Source organism: Vidua macroura, chromosome 7 (assembly GCF_024509145.1).
Source record: "Vidua macroura isolate BioBank_ID:100142 chromosome 7, ASM2450914v1, whole genome shotgun sequence".
NCBI lineage: Eukaryota > Metazoa > Chordata > Aves > Passeriformes > Viduidae > Vidua > Vidua macroura.
The window spans coordinates 7,894,218-7,910,701 of NC_071577.1; the positions used below are offsets into that span (position 1 = coordinate 7,894,218).

Below are 16,484 nucleotides of genomic sequence, written 5' to 3' on the forward strand. Positions count from 1 at the left end.
ATAGCTGCAGCCTGGGATAGTACTAGGAGGATTATCAGACACACTTTCCTTCTTCTTACCTTGCCCTAGACCCTCCCAGTCACTGCTCAAGAACAATAAAATGGCCCAAATTGACTGCTGATCAGATGTGGCACAGTCAATCTCATTTGAAGTGGTCTATGTACAGCTGCCAGCACATGGGCACTGCTCTGCACTATTCACTGAGTCAGTTTTGGCTTGCAAGGGAGCACCATTCATGGCATAGATGGCAAGTTGTGTAGAAAACAGTTTGATTCTCTAGCTGGGTTCTTTCCCAGGCACTGTCCCTATGGAAAACGGTGGCAGCAATGACAAGGTGTGACTGTGGTTTCTCCAATGAATGCTTTAGCTGCTGCCCTTGCACCTAATTCTTAGCAGGACAGATGTATTTACCTTATATATTAATCTTTATTCATATTAAACTTCTTCAGAGACCAAAAAAAGATGCAACACAATACAACTCTATGCAAATTAATCCCAAACTTAAAGCAAATATGGAATTGTACCACCATTTCACAGGAATGACCCACAATGTAAGAGCAACTGGCTGCTGTGTCTGGATGGGATAAGTGCTGAGCTGGAGATGCTCTGGGTACTGCCAGATGTTTTGCACAGCTGGCCCCTTGTATGTCTGACATGCTTGCAAAGCAGGGAGAAGATCATGCCCCAGGGGGTGGAAGAAGCTATGGCTGACCTCCAGCCTTCCATTTTCCAGGTGCTCATAGATCACAGATCAAGTTTCATAGATCAAACAGTGGCTCCTTACTGTGCAGAGGACTTCAAGGCATGATGGAGGTAACCAAGCATGCAGAAGCCCAGGCAGAACCTTGCCTGAGGTAGATCTGAGTGATAGCAGGAAGCAGTTAGTGATTTGGGAAAAAGATCCAGTGCATGTTCTCCAGTTGCTCTTCATTGCAAGGCAGAGGTGCTCTCTAGCCTTTAGGGCCTATCATATCACTGCAGCCTCTAGAGCAGCTGCTTAGACCCTTTCTGTCCAACTCAGCAGTGAGTTCTCTGGAAAATATTGCATAGTGGAGGAGATCAATGCAGCAGGGGAAGGCATGGAGCAGCCTGCTCCATGAAGCAGATCCTGCTGCAGCAGAAGAGAGATGGCAGTTTTGAAATCCCAGCTCAAAATCAAAGCTGGAAGAGCTCTCTGCTCTCAGCTGGCTTTGGGGCTCAGTGTCCAAGACTGCTGCCAGAGAGCAAAGTTAGCATGAGGAGATGGGACAGGAGCCACGGCATATTCCTGTGGTGTTCCTCTCTACCAGCTCCACTAACACAGCCATCAAGCAGTGGGCCAGGAGATGGGCATGGGCGCAGTCCCTCAGCCAGCACCTGACATGATGCGAGCCTCTTGGAAGAAGGGATGAAACCATGAGGATAAAGAAGAAGGGGTGGGAGCCTTAGTTTAAGATTTCCTTAGTTTGAGCTTTCCTTAGCTTGGCATTTCCTTATTTAACAGTGCATCGCAGTCCTGCCGGTATTGCCTCATTCGTTAAACTTGGGGTTGACGACAGTGGTGGTGGCACTCTTGAAGAGGGGATTATCAGCCTGGAGGGAGAGGAGAGAGAGGCTTGTGTTGGGCTTTCCAGCAGAGCATTACCCATCCCACCCATCCCAATGCCAACAGCACAGAGAGCATTGGAAGAAGGATATTTAGGATGTAGGATATTTATCCATAGGATATTTAGGCCCCTAAATGGCAAAATCCAGCTGGGTTGAAAAATGAGTAGTGGGGAGGGCTCAGGTCTACATGGCTGCCTCTGGAAAGGATGTCCCCTCCTACTGTCCCCTCCCCAGTGGATCTGAGCACCCCAGAACACCCTACTGGCACGGATGGGCTCTCTTACATCATTCCACTTGGCTTTGGACTTCTCCTTCTCAAACCGGCGGTATTCCCGACGGTCAAGCAGCTCCATCAAGACCCGCCAGATGACCAGGACCAGAACACCAATGAGGAACACGCCAGCGATGGTGCTGCCCACGATCAGTGGGACGTTGGGAGGCTGTGGGCACTCTGTGGGACAGACAGACAGTGTCAGGCTGCAGCCCCTGGCGAAGCAGCGAGGCTGCCATGGCAGGGTTGGCAGCCTGCCTGTGGCAGGGCAGGAGGAGTGGGGATGGGATACCTCTATCAGGATCAACGATGATGGTATATATCTCCTCGCCATCCTCCTGGACCATATGGAAGGACATCCAGCAGTTCTGGGAATCCTTTTCCCTGCATTTCCTATCACTTCCGCTCACCTCTGTTGAGTTCGTGGGCAGCTGGATGTTGACACAGGCCTGGGAGCAGTTCTTCTCAAAGGGGCCGCTGTTGAAGAACTTGCACTCCACACAGGAGCTGCAAAACAAGCGTCTGCAGCTCACATCTGCAGGGGCAGAACCCCTCTCACCTGGCTTTGGCTACAGCTGGGCCCTGCCCAAGCACAGGCAGGGATATTGGGGATCCCCGCTGCCCCCGTGCCCTCTCTGTGCCCATCACTCACATGTATCTGCCACAGGGAGAAGGGCAGCCTGGGCATTCCTGGCAGAAGGGGGGCTGGTACCCTCCCGAGCACTGGCAGCGGTTGCAGTGGCAGGTCCCACGGAGGCTGCACACGTGTCTGCGGGCATTGAGGCAGCTCTCCGTCGATTGCTGGCACTGGCAGGCGCTGCCCTCATACCCAGGCAGGCACTTGCACGCCCCGCAGTCGCATTGCCCGCGTGCTGCAGAGGAAGAGCTTTCAGATCCTGCAGACAGCCAGGCCACCCTCCCTCTGCCCATGCTTGCAGAGCATCACCCACCCCGCGCTCACCACACCACCCTCAAGGAGGTCCTACAGGCTGGTGTGCTGGGACCCAGCAGCCCCAAACCCTCCCACTGGGGTTATGGCACAAAAAGGCCGCATCTCCCTGGGCACTGAATTCTTCTCAGCAGTGGAAAAGCTGTCCCAGGCGCGTCACCTGGGCCGCCGCAGAGGGAGCCGTTGAAGAACTCGCAGTTCATGTTGTCGCACTGGCAGTAGGTGCCGTAGATGTACTTGCCAGGCACGTCGCTGGTGTGGCACACGCACTGCCCGCACACGCAGTCCCCCTGCCCCGAGCAGATCACCGAGCTGTTGTCCCTCTGGCAGCTGTGCTCCAGCTCCTTGCTGGTCTTCCCTTTGGTGTCGCACTCGCAGTTCTTCCCTGTGTATCTTGAATTGCAGCTGCCGCCAGAGGAGAGGAGCGAGCTTGGGTCAGTGGTCATGTGGCATGCACAGGGCCCGGACCTCCACAAAAGTGGAGCAAATCTGGGACAGCCTCACCAAAAAAAAGTTAGCACTTGGTGCTAACTCCGTACTGGAGCAGGGAGCAAACCTCAGAAATGCTGCTTTTCCACCAGTCGTATTCACAACACCAAATAAATGCCCAGAAATTATTGTTATATTTATCATTTCCAAGCCCTTGCCAAGGAGATGTCAGTATTTCCTCAGGAAACCCTGTCTTTTCCTCTCCTGGTCACTGAGAGGCCATGAAGCAATGATTACACTGAAAGGCTGTGAGCTGCAGCCAAGAAATGGGATTTTGAGTGATTTCTACAGAAATCTGTGTCTGCTCAGTGGATGGATTGGTGGATGATTGGATACTGGATGGATGGGTGGATAGATGGATGGATTGAGGCCCTTAGGGAAACAGCATAACCTCCACCAAAAGAAGAGCAAGCTCATTGTGCCCCCTGCCTCCGTGTGAACACAGCGGACAGTTCCAAGGGGAACGCACAAACCCACCTCTCTGAACAAAAAAATTTGTGCAAAGCTATAGAGCCCAGCCCTGGCTTGGCCCAACACCCCTCTCCCATCAATTCCCCAGCTCTGGCAGCATTTGAAATCATGTTTTGGGTGGACAGCACATACCTGCAGGTCCCACATTTGATGACGCCTTGCCCACTGCAAGCAGTTGGGTCAGGCTTGTCATTGCAGTGGCAGTCGCAGTTGCTGGCCACATGGACAGTGAGGGTGTCTGTGAAGCCTAGTGGCCGGATGGTGAAGGAATAGTTTGGAATGCACGCCTTGGCTGTGACCTTCACCTTGAAGATGACCTAGAAAGTGCAGAGTAGGACAGGGGAGTGACAGGTGTCCAGCTGTTAGTGTGGTTTTGGCACTAGGCACATCCAGAACAACGGAGGATCTCCCGCATCCCATAGCATTTTGGACACTCTCGGCATTAAATTAATATAAACAGAAAGCCTGGAAGAGCAACCAGGGTTCCTGTCATTAAACAGGATGTGCAACAGCAGCTGTGCAAGCTGTGGGGTGTTCCTGGTACAGGAGAGCATACCTCTTCATTGATCTTGACATTGTCACACTGGCCTCTTGCTTCATCCATGGAGTCCTTGTCATTTTTGCATTTGGAGTCATATTTGACATCAAGAGTGTCCAGCAAGGTGGAATGGTCCAAGATGATCCGCGAGGAGAGGTTCTTTGGAAAAATGGTGGAGAAAGTGCCATCAGTCCAAGAGTAGACCAAACCAAGAGGGTATGGGGTTGCAGGTCAGGAAGAAGAGCCAGAGAGCACCACAAGTCAGGATCTCAGCTGCCTGGGGTGGTTCTGGAAATGCAGGTGATGCCATTGGAGAGGTGGGAACTCCAGCACTTACATTGTAGGCCACTTGGATGAGTTCAATGATGTTGCTGGAGTCCTGGTTCAGCTCTCCCACTGCTGACTTTGGGATCATCTCACTGAGTTTCTGCCAGTGGAGAGAAAAGAGGTGAGCACTTCCTTCCACGTGACAGCAGAGCAGGAGACAGCAGCAGGAGACACTCACAGCTGTGTCTGTCCTCCTAGGAAGGGGATGGAGGCACCTGGAACATCTGACATATCCTCACCTTGTAAACATCTACCACCTTACTGGTGACAGCAAAAATGGGCTGAATGTTGTTTTCAGCAAGTTTCTGGACCAGCTGGCCAACAGATGGGTAGTCCTGGATGGGGAGAGGGATATCACACTCAGCACAACCTCCCCCACCAGCAGAAGAGTAGACACTTTGGGTGTGGCAGCACAACTTATGGTGATTAAGGTGATGTTTTGGTCTCTGCAACAGGCTGTTTTACATAACATTGTCTTTTCTGCCTGCGGGAGGGGGGGGGGGGGTGCTGGAGATGCTGAACAGCCCCCAGGTACTTACAAACTCATTGCTCCTTTTGTACATGTTGTCCTCCAAGTGGCACTTGCCATCGTTGGGGGTCAGGATGCCTGCAAGCTTGCCATCCCCGGCAAAGTGGAAGCCGTCATCAGTAGCAAACACCAGCAAGCGGGTCACGTTGCGCCAGCCAATCTGGTCCTGCAAGTGGCACAGAGAGTGGCCCCTGTCCCTGAGCAAGGCTGGCAGGACAGTGCCAGTGGGCATGGCCCTTTCCAAAGTCTCGTGCCAGCCACAGCATGGGGCAGGGAGGGCACAAGGAAGGTGGGTAAAGGGAGATCAGGGTTAGGAGGCTCTGGGGTAAGATGCTGTCTTGTACTCTCCTGAGTGACCTGCCCTGCTGCCAGATCACAACTCAGGATGGGCTTCCAGAGCCCACCTGGAGAGGGGGAAAAGCAGCCCTCTCCAGGGTGTGCGTGGGCAGCAGCCCTCCTGCCTGAGCACAGGTGCTGGCAGCAGGGCAGGTGCAGGACTCACCCCGCACACTGCTGCCTGCATCATGGCATCCAGCCCCCCCTCTGGGGCATCCAGGTTCCCTGAGATGAACTGCTTCCCCACTTCGCTCTCAAACTGCTTGGCGTTGTCCGTCAGCGACAGGATGTGCTTGAAGGCGAAGGGAGGCTGGCACTTCGTGTCCTTATTGGGGCAGGGGTTCTGCAGCTTCTCGGGGTGCGTGTTCACGAATGGCAGCACTGTCTTGTCCACAAAGGAGCCAAACCCTAGGGTAGAAGACAACAGTTTCAGGGCACAGGGCACAGGGCACAGACAATCTGCTGGCCCCGGTGTACATGCCCATGTCCCTTGCCCTGCCACACTCTTCAGCCTGGCAGGGGACAGCTGCTGTCCACTTCCTGCATCCCCCTCCAGCCCTGCAGCTCTTCCCAGCAGCAAACAGATGTGCCAGGCTGAAGACAGGCTCACCAATGCGCCGAGAAGGGGTGGTGCTCTCCAGTGCCCTGAGCAGCTCCCCTCCCAGCTTCTTCACGTTCTCCAGGTCATCCAGCATGGAGTAGGAGAGGTCCATGAGGTAGTAGAGATCAATGGGATACCCCATGGCACGGCAAAACTTCACCTCAAACACAGCAGGCTGGCCTGAGGGACAGGGACAGCGGGATCAGCTACCATGTTGTGCCAGCTTGTGCCATCACACACCTCTCCTCTCTCTTGGAAGAAAAGGGGTGGAAATGCAGGCTGCAACGTCTGGCTGTGTCTCAGGTGAGTCTGGGGATGAGTGGAAGGGCATTGTTGGCAGGCCACAGGAAGAAGGGTGTTGGGAACGCCAGGCAGAGCATACCTATCCTCAGCTTCAGGTGCACCTCCTGTGGAGTCAGCTGTGTTTTGTTGCTTAAGGGATTGTTCTGTGTTATTTTGATCTCATTGCCTGGAAACTCAATCTCACTGCCTGGGCACCCCCTCTTCTTCAGCTGCTCAATGGTGTCACAGCGGATGGAGTCAGGCTCGCCGGGTTTGGTGAAATTCTGTGTGTGACAATGCCAGCAGGAAAAAAACATCAGAGGAGCAGGGGGCGAACAGGCACCTTACAATATGACCTGGCCCCCAAACCAGGTCTCCAGGGCATTGATGGTGAAAAGAAAACCTTTGATGGGTATTGATGGGGAAAGGTCATGGCTGTTGGATCCCTCCTGGCCCCATCCTCCATGCAGGACATGAAACACTCCCACAAGGAAGTCAGGCAGAGCCAGGCAGGCATGGTGACTGCCTTGATGCCTATTAGCTGACTGCTGACAACTAGACAGGCTACATGGACCTACCAGCTTCTTGCACCAGGCGCAGCCAGGACCAGACTGAATGCAGTCCTTGCACGTCCCCACCTTGATCTTGGGGCACTCCATGGCAAAGGCTGGAAAGGCAAGAAGACAGAGTTGGTGTGGGGGGCAGCTGGGGGGGTTCAGACACCCAACACCGGGCACCCATGCTGGCCTGAGCCTGCCCTGCCTCTCAAACCAATGCTGGGGCCTGTGGAAGGGCACTCAACTGCCTTGCTGTCCTTCAGCTGGGCTGGCTCGTGTTAACTCCAGATCCCAGGAAGTGTAAGGACACGGCCTTTCACACCTCTCAGTGCTGTGTTCCTGCTGCTTTGGGCAGCATTTTAGGTCCCCCCACTCTTTCACTGCCCGTGAAAGCTGCTGGGAGGAAGGCAGGTCGGGCTCACCTGTTGTCACCAGTAGCAGCACCCAGGTCACTGCTGGCAGCTGGAGGCAGCAGTCACGAGGCATTTTCTGCAGGACAAAAAGCACTCTTGTGACCACCTGGGATGTGCCTCAGGGATGGGGCAGCCACAGTTTCTCTGGGCAACCTGTGCTGAGATCACATTCATTAACATTGTCATGTGTCACACCTTTCTCCAGCAATGCAAACCCTGACTGTTTAATGGCCTTGCAACATGGAACATGGGGAAGTCAGAAAAGAGGAATTTGTTAAAAGAAGAAAAAGGAATAAGAAAGTAAAAGGAACAGACATTGCCCTTTTTAGCAATTTTAGACACAGTGTCTGAAAACCAGGTCATCAGTTTCAAAACAGCTCTGACAGCTGCCCTGAGTAAGACAAGAACCACTCCTTGGCTCCTGCCATCACCCCTTCCTGTGAACTCGCCAAATAAACAGCTCAGAGTGATGTGGAAATGAGAAAACAAGAGAAACCGTCAAAAGACACAGAGGCAGGTTATACATTAGGGCTGCTCATATCCCCTTCTGAGGCATCAGGGTGTGCTGTCTTAGCTCATCAGCCTCTGTAAGACACCACCCCAGCTGAGGATGACACTAGTCAGCCTTGAAAGGATGTCTGGTTTCCTCCCAAGGGCACAGAGAGGGTCTAGGTAGGTCACTGGGTAATGTTTGCACAGTGAGGTTTGGTGCCCAGCTGTGCTATAGATTTTGAGATGTGGCAGGACTCTAAGGGTGGTGGCCATCACTGATTACGGCTGGGGCCATCTGGAAGCCCACCCTGCCCTGTTTCCAATCCCCCTGGCAGAGCTCCACAGCCAACACCACATTGCTGCACAGCCAACAAGAGGCACTGCTGAGGTCACCCAGCCAAACCCTCGGGGTGATGTGGCCTGGGAGTTCACTCTGCCACATCTGCACAAGACCATCCTACGGTGGGTGGCCAGAGCCCTTCTGGACAAAGAGCTCTGCAAGTTCCTCTCCACCATCACAGTACCCCATGGTAAGACTTTAAGGGCATAATTTATTGTCACAGCTGCAATGTCCCTGTCTGAGTGTGACGCACGCCCTGTGCTTAGCTGGCCCAACACATTCCTGTCACCTCCAGATTCTGCCAGCAGTGTTTGAGCTTGCAGGAAAGAAAAGTGGGTCCTGCCTTTGTTTCCTGTAGAACTCAGTGACTGACACCCCAAATGTGCTTAATTAGGCTCCAGTTCTGCTACAAACCAGAAGTTCCCTCACATGCTATGAGGACCAAACCCATGGACTCAATGAGCTTCTGCTTTTCCACCTGCCCAGTGTTTCCAAGCATTTAATTCCTGCTGCCGTGCCAAAGTGTGCAGTGGTGATGGGATAGAGCCCTGTGAGCTCCTCGTTCTTGCTGGAGGTTGGAGTTTCCTGCTTATAGGCTCATCTCATAAAACAGAGCAACTCTAAAAGTGGATTAAAAAAAGCTCCCAAACTCCAGAAATACTCTCAACACACCCCCAGTGCTAGCTGGTATCAAGTATTGTAGAGTAGGGTTCATGTTGTGAGCTGCATTTGGATGCATTTTTCACCCCACAGTGGCTTCTTGCCCTTGTCACAAGAGTGTGAAGCACATTCTGATACTTGGAGAGAGCAACAACAGGAAGTTCAACAATTCTTCTCTTCTGCCATGGAGGGAAATTACGCCGTGGTGTGTGGGTGGGTGAGTGCAGGGCTTTCAACGAGAACTAATGGGGTTTCTGCCTTTGTCTGCCTCCTTACAGCCTTCAGAGGAGGGCAAAGCAGGTTTTCAGCCTGACTCTGCATGAGCAGGGTGCCAACACAGGCCTCAGCAGCATTTCCTCCAACCCCCTTGATGATCCCTTCAGCTCACCCCAGACTTGCAATCACCACCAACCCCGGGTCTTGTCTCCTGCAGGTTCTCTGCCTGTGAAGTTGTTTTCTCCCCCTTCTTTCCCATAAATTCAAGCAAGCAGAGGGGTGCACGTAGCCCACTCTCCTGCCCTTGTGTGAAGGAGCAGAACTGCAGAACTTTACAACCACCTTCATCCCGTGGTGGGGAGTGGGGCACCAAGATGGAGCAGCCCAGCCCTTAGGCAGGACACATTGCCACCAGGCTCTGCTTCCTGGCCAGGGCTGCATGGTGGCATCAGGGGGAGAAAGGTGCACCTCAGGACCAGGGTCCTTCTTGGCCCTGTGCTCTGATCTTCTCAACACATGCCTTGGGTGGCTCGGGATCAAGCCTCTTCTTCAGCAAGAGCCTTTTGCAGAAGCCACCAGGATATTCCACCAGTGGAGCATCTGCCTTAGGGCAAGATGCCCCCCAGGGGTCTGCAAGCCAGAAGATGTGAAGGTGGCCTCAGGGAAGGTGCAGAAGTTAAATGCTGGGTGCTGTCCTTGCTGCTGTGCCTGTGGGCAGGGTGCAGAGCTGGGGCACTCTGGCACTCAGGATGTACTGGGGGCTGCTGTTGGGATGGAGCTGGCTGCTGTGCTGCGTGGAGGAGCAAGCTGGGAGTTATAAATAAGGCTGAAGGGGAAGTGTTGATGCCAGCAGTGATCTTGTTGCCATAAATAAAGCAAGTGTTCAACAGCAGGGATGAGTCTTGAAGTCTGTTAGCCACAAGTTCCCATCAGGGCTTCGCTAAGCAAATATCCTCCCACAAAAAGGGAGGCTATGCACTCATGCCCAGTATCCTGGGGGGACTCCTGTGGTGTTTGCAGAATCCACCTGTAATGGTGAGGTTCCACTAGTGCCAGAGCCCATGGGTGCTTCCTCCACACTGCCAAACATCCCTGGTGCCAGGTGACCATCATGCCATGACAGAGATGCCAGGTGTTGCACCCAGCAGAACTGCTCCTTCCCACCCCTGCAACCTGGGCAGCTCCAGACCCCAAGCACAGAATGAAAATGAGCAGAGTGGGCTATGGTGAGGATGGGAGAGTGGATGTCACTTGACTTGGGGCTGATTTTTCCATCACTCAGTTATGTGGTGCAGATAGATCCCACCCAGGTGGTCATAGACAGGTCTTTCCCGGTCCATGCAGAATATCACACTCAGTGTGCATGTATATGTCTTTTTATATATATTTTGTATATGTAAATTGCAGGAAAAATATAAAAATAAATATATAAAAACATATTTTTTATAGATAAAGAGTAAATATAATTAAATAAAAAGTGTATATATATATACACATATACATATATATATATTCCCATGTCCTGTCATAGGAAATATTAATATATTTTACATATATTTCCTTCCAGCAGCCTCCAGTGCCTGCAGAGGACAGATCTGTGGGGTGAGCTCTCTCCCATGTGCACCAAATCCCTGCCTAGTCTGTGGCATCCCTTGGCTCGGAGCACCAAGTTCCCTGGTGCCCGTGGGAGCCTTGCCCTGCCCTGGGACGAAGGGAAGGAGGGGATTTGTGCTGCTGGGTCTGCCAGGGTCAAAGTCCTGCTTGGGTAGGAAGGGGCTGCCCTCTGGCTGTCCTGCCCTGGGGACACCACACCCTCCAACCTGCTGAGATCACTCGGAACAGCGCCGAAAAAGTGCAAAACCGCTGTGAAGCAGGATGTGACAGCTGCGACAGCTAGGATAGCAAAATGCACCAGTTAGAGATTTCCCACAACTTGCATTAGCCTCGTTGCAGTGCCTGTGCTGGCCGCGGGACACGATGTCACCGCGTGTGTTCACATCTCTGCTTCTCACCTGCCAGGAGGCTGGGAATTGTAGCTGTGACATTGGAAGAAGCATCAAAAGCAGGGACCAGGCTGCTTTCCCTGATACCTGGCATGTGCCCCACATTCCTTCTGCACCCAAGAGCCACTGAGATGCTGGGAAGGACCTGCTCTCCCTGCTCACATGCCTGCAGAGTATTTGATGTGTGCAGCGCACAGAGAGATGGAGGAGAAGAGCGAGGGTCTCACTCCCTGTCCCAGCTACTCCCCGAGGCTCGCAGGGGTGCAGGGACACCCGGGGAGGTCTGCGCACAGGCATTCCAGGCGGTGACACTGCGCTGAGCCCTCCGGGCAGCCATCCCTGCTGTCCCCGTGCCGTGCTGCCATGCCACTTCCCTCTTTCCCACTGCGACCTGCGGCTGGCAGCGGCGGAGATCCCCTTAGGAAGAGGGAGGGTGACGGGAGCGTGGCAGCCCCCAGCCCTGGAGCTGCAGGTGAGCACCCAGCCCGTGCCACCCTGCCCAGTGCCATGTGTCAGGCCGTGGGAAGAGCACACTGCTCTGCCTGCCTCCCGAGCCCGCGGGCTGCTGAGGAAAGGGAGTTTTGGAGGTCTGGCACCTTGCCCACCATAACCACCTGCACTGCCAGGCTCAATGCCACCTCCAAAGGCGAAATTGTTACAGACCAGGCGAGCTGCCTTTGCAAAGGCTGCACAGACTGACCCGCCTGAGGGAGGGATGCCATGCCAAGCTTCCTGAAGCTCCCTCAACTCAAGTGGCCAAAGGTTGGATCAGGAATAATAAAATATGCCTTTGAAACACCGGAACTACAAAACCCCTTTGTTGCCTGACTGCCTCTCCCCAAGAAAGGAGGAACAGAAGGATAAAAATTGAGATGCTGTACTTGCCTGGCCTCCAGCCCTTGTCTCTGTTCCGTAATTGGGCTGGGATGAGGATGGTCTCAGATTCTCAAGTTTTGCTGGGAAAAGCAGCTGGGCATCAGGAGCTCTGTGACGTACCCCAATCTTTCCTTCCTATTTCTGTCTTGCAGTTGCAAGGGGAAGAGGAAGTCAAGAGTGGTGACTGTGGGAGGGCGTGTTTCCCAAAAACCCCAGCCAGCCCCACTCAACCTGGCCAAACCCACAGCATCCTGCCCTCTGGGACTGGGACTGGTCCTCCTGAGACACCCAGGGGCTTGCAGCCCTCCCACTTCACATAGGAAAGGGACCCACCCAAAATCCCATGCTTTATGAGAACTTTTCACCTTTCACATTTTTTTCACCTTTCACCTTTTTTAATTTTTTTAAAGCAGCCTTTTAAAGTTTTTGTGCCCAATGACTCCTCCCAGCAGCAACATTTCCCTGAGTGGAGAGGAACCAGCTCCTGGCAATCTTCTCTTAACCTCTTCATGGCATTACAGTAAAAAAAAAAAAAATAAAAATAGAAAACATACAGGATTGGAGGGTTTTTTTTTAAAGCTAATTATCGTGAGTCTTTATTAATTGCTTTGTAGGTTCCCCTTTCCAAGCAAGCTGATGTTGAGTCACCATTTTGCATTATCATGGAATCCCAGAAGAGTTTGTGTTGGAAAGGACATTACAGACCATGTTGTTCCAATTCTCTGCCATAGTCAGGGCAACCTGAGGCATTATAAGACCCTGATGCTGTTCACTTGCTGCTGTGTTACAGTTATGGGTTTATTTTTGCAGCAAGAAGAGAGATTGCAGTGCCAGCAGAAAATTTCCAAGCCCGGATGGATGCTCTGTGGATTGGTGCTTTTATTAAAAAAGCCATCGTAGTCCTGGCTTGGTTTCATCACAGCCAGGTGCAGCAGGAAAGCACAGTAGTCCTGGCAGTGGGACAGGAGCATGGGAGCATCTGATGCAGGATATGGTGGGGAGGGACCCTGAGAGTGAGCCAGCTGGAGCTGGGATGCTCACTCAGCCTGGATGGCTGGAGCTGGATGCTGCAGAGCACTCCCCAGGCCTGGAGTGCGTGAGCTGTGGTAGATGAAGCTGGGAAAGTTGGTGGAGCTTCCTGCCAGTGGTGGGGGTTGCAGATCTGGGGGAAGGAAGTGTGGTTGAATGAGATGAGATGCCGTAATTTTCCTTCTGTATTGCATGAGGAGGCCCTTAATGTGTGGGTCTTTTCTCCTCAGTTGTTTCATGGGGTTTCTGGAACCACTTCGCTTCAACTCACTCAAGGTTGCAGGAAGGGGACGGGAATGCTAGGAGCCCTCGGAGTCAGAACAGTGGGAGCTGAGAGGCTGTACCACGAGTCCTTGCAGCCAAAGCTGAAGCTTGCTGGCATATCCCAGTCCCTTCCAGCTGTTCCTCAGGCTCTGCTGCAACTTTGGCCTTCAGTGCTGCAGGTAAAGGGGGTGGGCAACCTGTGGGGATATGCTTGGTCACAGCACATATGCTCCCCAGCCTGTTTTGTAAGCATTTTAAGCTGCTAAACATTCCCTTTCCTATTTTAACTGCCTTTATTGGTTCATTTTTAAACTTTTACTAGCATGGATTGTGTTTCCCCCCACCACTAACTGAAGGACTGCTGTCGTTTATGCAGGATACACTTGAGCAGCTGGGGTGGGGAGCTGGACATCCACCTGGGCACTGTCGGAGTGTTTTTTTTCCCGAAGTCATGGATTTTGATGATCAGAGTTGTCATTTTGGGCATTTGCTCCTAAACGATGCTCACCCAGCCTAGAGCAGGGTAAGGGAAGTTTTCCTGTTGTTATTTTCTATTCCTGATGGGCATTAAATCTTTCTATCCCTGATGAACATTAAATCTTGGGGATGCCTCATCTCTGGAAGTGTTCCATGTCAGGCTGGACTAGGCTTGGAGCAACCTGATCTAGAGGCAGGGGAGTGGGACAATCTTTAAGGTTTCTTTCAACCCAAACCATTACGTGATTCCATGTCTTCAACATCCTCTCAAGGGGAAGCAAGGGCCAGACACTGGTCTCTTCACTCTCATGACCAGTGACAGGATTTGAGGAAATGACAGGGACCCATGTCAGGGGAGATTTAGGTTGCATCTTCCGAGGTTCTTCTCCCAGAGGGTGGTGGGGCACTGGACAGGCTCCCCAGGGAATGGTCACAGCCCCAAGGTTTTCAGAGCTCCAGGAGCATTTGGACACCACTTGGACACCATTTAGAGTCCCAGGGTGAGATTGTTGCGGTGTCCTGTGCAGGGCCAGGAGTTGGACGCAATGATCCTGATGTGTTCCTTCCAGCTCAGCATATTCCATGGTTCTATCATCTTTCCAAGTACCTTCCCAGAGGCCTCTCCTCTTTCCTTGGTACCCACAAGGAGTGCACTTACAGCTGTGCACTTCTGTGGCCCAATATCAGACCCTGGGAAACACAGCCTGGGGGCAAATGGGGAGGGCAGAGGATGTGGAAACGAAAATGCATTAACCAGGGAGCACTTGTCAGGGCTTGTTAAGATCAAACACACTGTGGCTCCAGGCTTGAAGCTTTTTATTCATCTTGCAGCAAGAAGAAGCAGCTTTACATTTCACCCCCTCCTGTGTGTGGAAAGGGGCAGCTGAGGTTTGGGTTGCTTTGTTGTGGTGTCCCACCTGGGCCCATGACTGCAGTCTGGCAGGTGTTGGCCCTCCCTAGGGGCTTGCTGGGTACTTTCTACTGTTTAAACTGTAGAAATAATTCCTGACATGAAGTTTTAGAGTTGTTTTTTGTCCTACTGTAACAGCCTGGTTGCTGGCTGGTGCTACTGTTACCAAGAAACCTCCGAAATCGCTGGGATAAATAAGACTCACTCTAAAACTGTCTTTTTTAGTCTTAGTGAGTAAGGCTTTATTCCTCACCAGGAGGAGGTGTGTAGTGTGTGTGGCTAAAAACGTTTCACACTGACCCTAGTACAAAACTGTTTTAACTTATACATTATATATATACACATACACACATATATATAGAAAAACCATTATAGATTAGAGACAACCTAATACATTATAGAAATTGATGTAAATTACATAATTATCTTGATTAATTAGTATTCTATCCTGCATTGCTTAGTGGTTTCTTGCTCTTCATGCTAATTTGACCCACATTCTTTAGTCCTCTTATCATCTGTTTCTTGGACAAGGCATCTCCAACTTTCCAGGCTTCTATCTCCTCTGGTATCTTCTGGTTACCAATGTCCTTGAAGGCCATAAATTTAAGATCCTAGATGTCCAATCTTCAACTCACTTTGCCTCTTCTTATTGACACTTGTCAGGGTTAACCAACTAAAGATTTCAGTGATTTAATGATCAAAGCAACATTAAGAGCCTGTGAAGAAACTTAAAAAGTGGGCGCCGCCTACAAGTAATTGATCAACCAAATAAAATGAGTTTAGCTGTATCATTTCCATTCCATTTCCATTTCCTACCAAGAGCTCTCAGCTCTTACAGAGGCGTGTAAAACTGTGTTGCAGAGTGTCTGGGTTTAACCCAAGCACGCTGAACACCCTCGGGCCGCTCACGGGAGCCGCCTCGGGCAGGCTGCAATTGACTGGAGGGCGATTATCCGCGGGCCGCCCCGCACGGAGGCTGCCACGGCACCTGCCAGCACTCCGCCCCACAGCGAGCAGCCGGGCCGGCCCGGGCCGCCGCAGAGGCGGTTCCGGAGCTCCGCCCGTGGAAGGGAGGAAGGCGAATTTCCCGGGGCGCCGGGCGCGGTGAGGGCGCAGCCGGAAGGTCCCGCCCGGCGCGGCCCGGCCCTTTCCGCCCCGCACCGCCATGGTGGGCAAGGCCAAGCGCCCGCGGCTGCACCGCGCCGCCCCCCGGCCCGCCCGGGACCCGCCGCCGCTGCCCGGGCCCGGGCCCGGCCCCGCCGCGGGCGGATGGAGCGCGGCGGCCGGGAAGGTACCGCGGGCGGGGACACGCGGGGCGGCGGCGGGCGGGGGCTGGCGGCGGCCGCCTCGCAGTGACTTCTCCGCCTTCCCGCTGCAGAAAGCGCCGGTCCCCGCACAGCCCCAGCCCCGCTCGAGCTGCTGTGGGTCTGTCGTGGCCGCGGGGGTGTCCGTCGGTAGCTCCGTGCCTGGCCGTGCTGATGCTGACAGGATGGCGCAGGCCGGGTCCCTGCCGGCCCTGTTGAAGCGCTGGTGCTGCTGCTCCCCACGCTCCGCTCAGCCGTGGGAGCGTGTGGCACGGCACGGCACGGCGGGGAGGTGACCCGAGGCAGCCGGGAGCTGCTCCAGCACAGCGCACCGCTGGCAGTCCCAGCGTGCTGCTACCACTAGTCCGGAGCAGCAGCCGTGCCCTGGCAGCACCCCGGTGTCCCCACGGTGACACGAGTGTCGCAGCACTGCTGCTGCTCCTGGAGTCAGGGTGCCTGGGCTGCCCTGCCACGGCGTAACTTGCGTGCAGCAGTGGGGATTGTTACAACAAGCGTTGGGAGAGGAGGGGAGCCTTGCAGTGCGTGCCTTCAGTTTTAGGTTA

The 16,484-nt window shown here is 53.3% G+C and overlaps 2 protein-coding genes across 2 annotated transcripts in view; one reads left to right on the top strand and one right to left on the bottom strand.

The window, feature by feature from the left end:
- Positions 1 to 406: 406 nt before the first annotated feature.
- Positions 407 to 7,423, bottom strand: ITGB2 (integrin subunit beta 2). Its single transcript, XM_053982994.1, has 15 exons — positions 7,360 to 7,423; positions 6,959 to 7,047; positions 6,481 to 6,664; positions 6,108 to 6,278; positions 5,664 to 5,905; positions 5,172 to 5,327; positions 4,872 to 4,967; positions 4,643 to 4,732; positions 4,324 to 4,464; positions 3,900 to 4,084; positions 2,968 to 3,212; positions 2,511 to 2,730; positions 2,151 to 2,365; positions 1,872 to 2,038; positions 407 to 1,572 (listed from the first exon to the last, which is right to left on the bottom strand). The coding sequence occupies exons 1-15, from the start codon at positions 7,421 to 7,423 to the stop codon at positions 1,510 to 1,512; spliced, it is 2,328 nt and encodes a 775-aa protein (XP_053838969.1). The 3' UTR covers positions 407 to 1,509.
- An 8,344-nt stretch (positions 7,424 to 15,767) lies between these two features.
- SLX9 (SLX9 ribosome biogenesis factor) overlaps positions 15,768 to 16,484 on the top strand; it is a 39,901-nt gene continuing 39,184 nt past the window's right edge. The window contains exon 1 of the mRNA XM_053982944.1: positions 15,768 to 15,908. Within this exon, the coding sequence (XP_053838919.1) occupies positions 15,783 to 15,908 (126 nt within the window). The 5' untranslated portion in view covers positions 15,768 to 15,782. The remainder of the gene's footprint in view (positions 15,909 to 16,484) is intronic.

What these genes read in the sequence shown, in the direction of transcription:
- ITGB2 (XM_053982994.1), bottom strand. Translation starts at nt 7,423, where the DNA reads ATGCCTCGTGACTGCTGCCTCCAGCTGCCAGCAGTGACCTGGGTGCTG. An exon ending in GCACCTGAAGCTGAGGATAG is followed by an intron (nt 6,279 to 6,480) that starts GTATGCTCTGCC and finishes CCTGTCCCTCAG; the next exon opens with GCCAGCCTGCTGTGTTTGAG. An exon ending in ATGTCAAGATCAATGAAGAG is followed by an intron (nt 4,085 to 4,323) that starts GTATGCTCTCCT and finishes TGCACTTTCTAG; the next exon opens with GTCATCTTCAAGGTGAAGGT.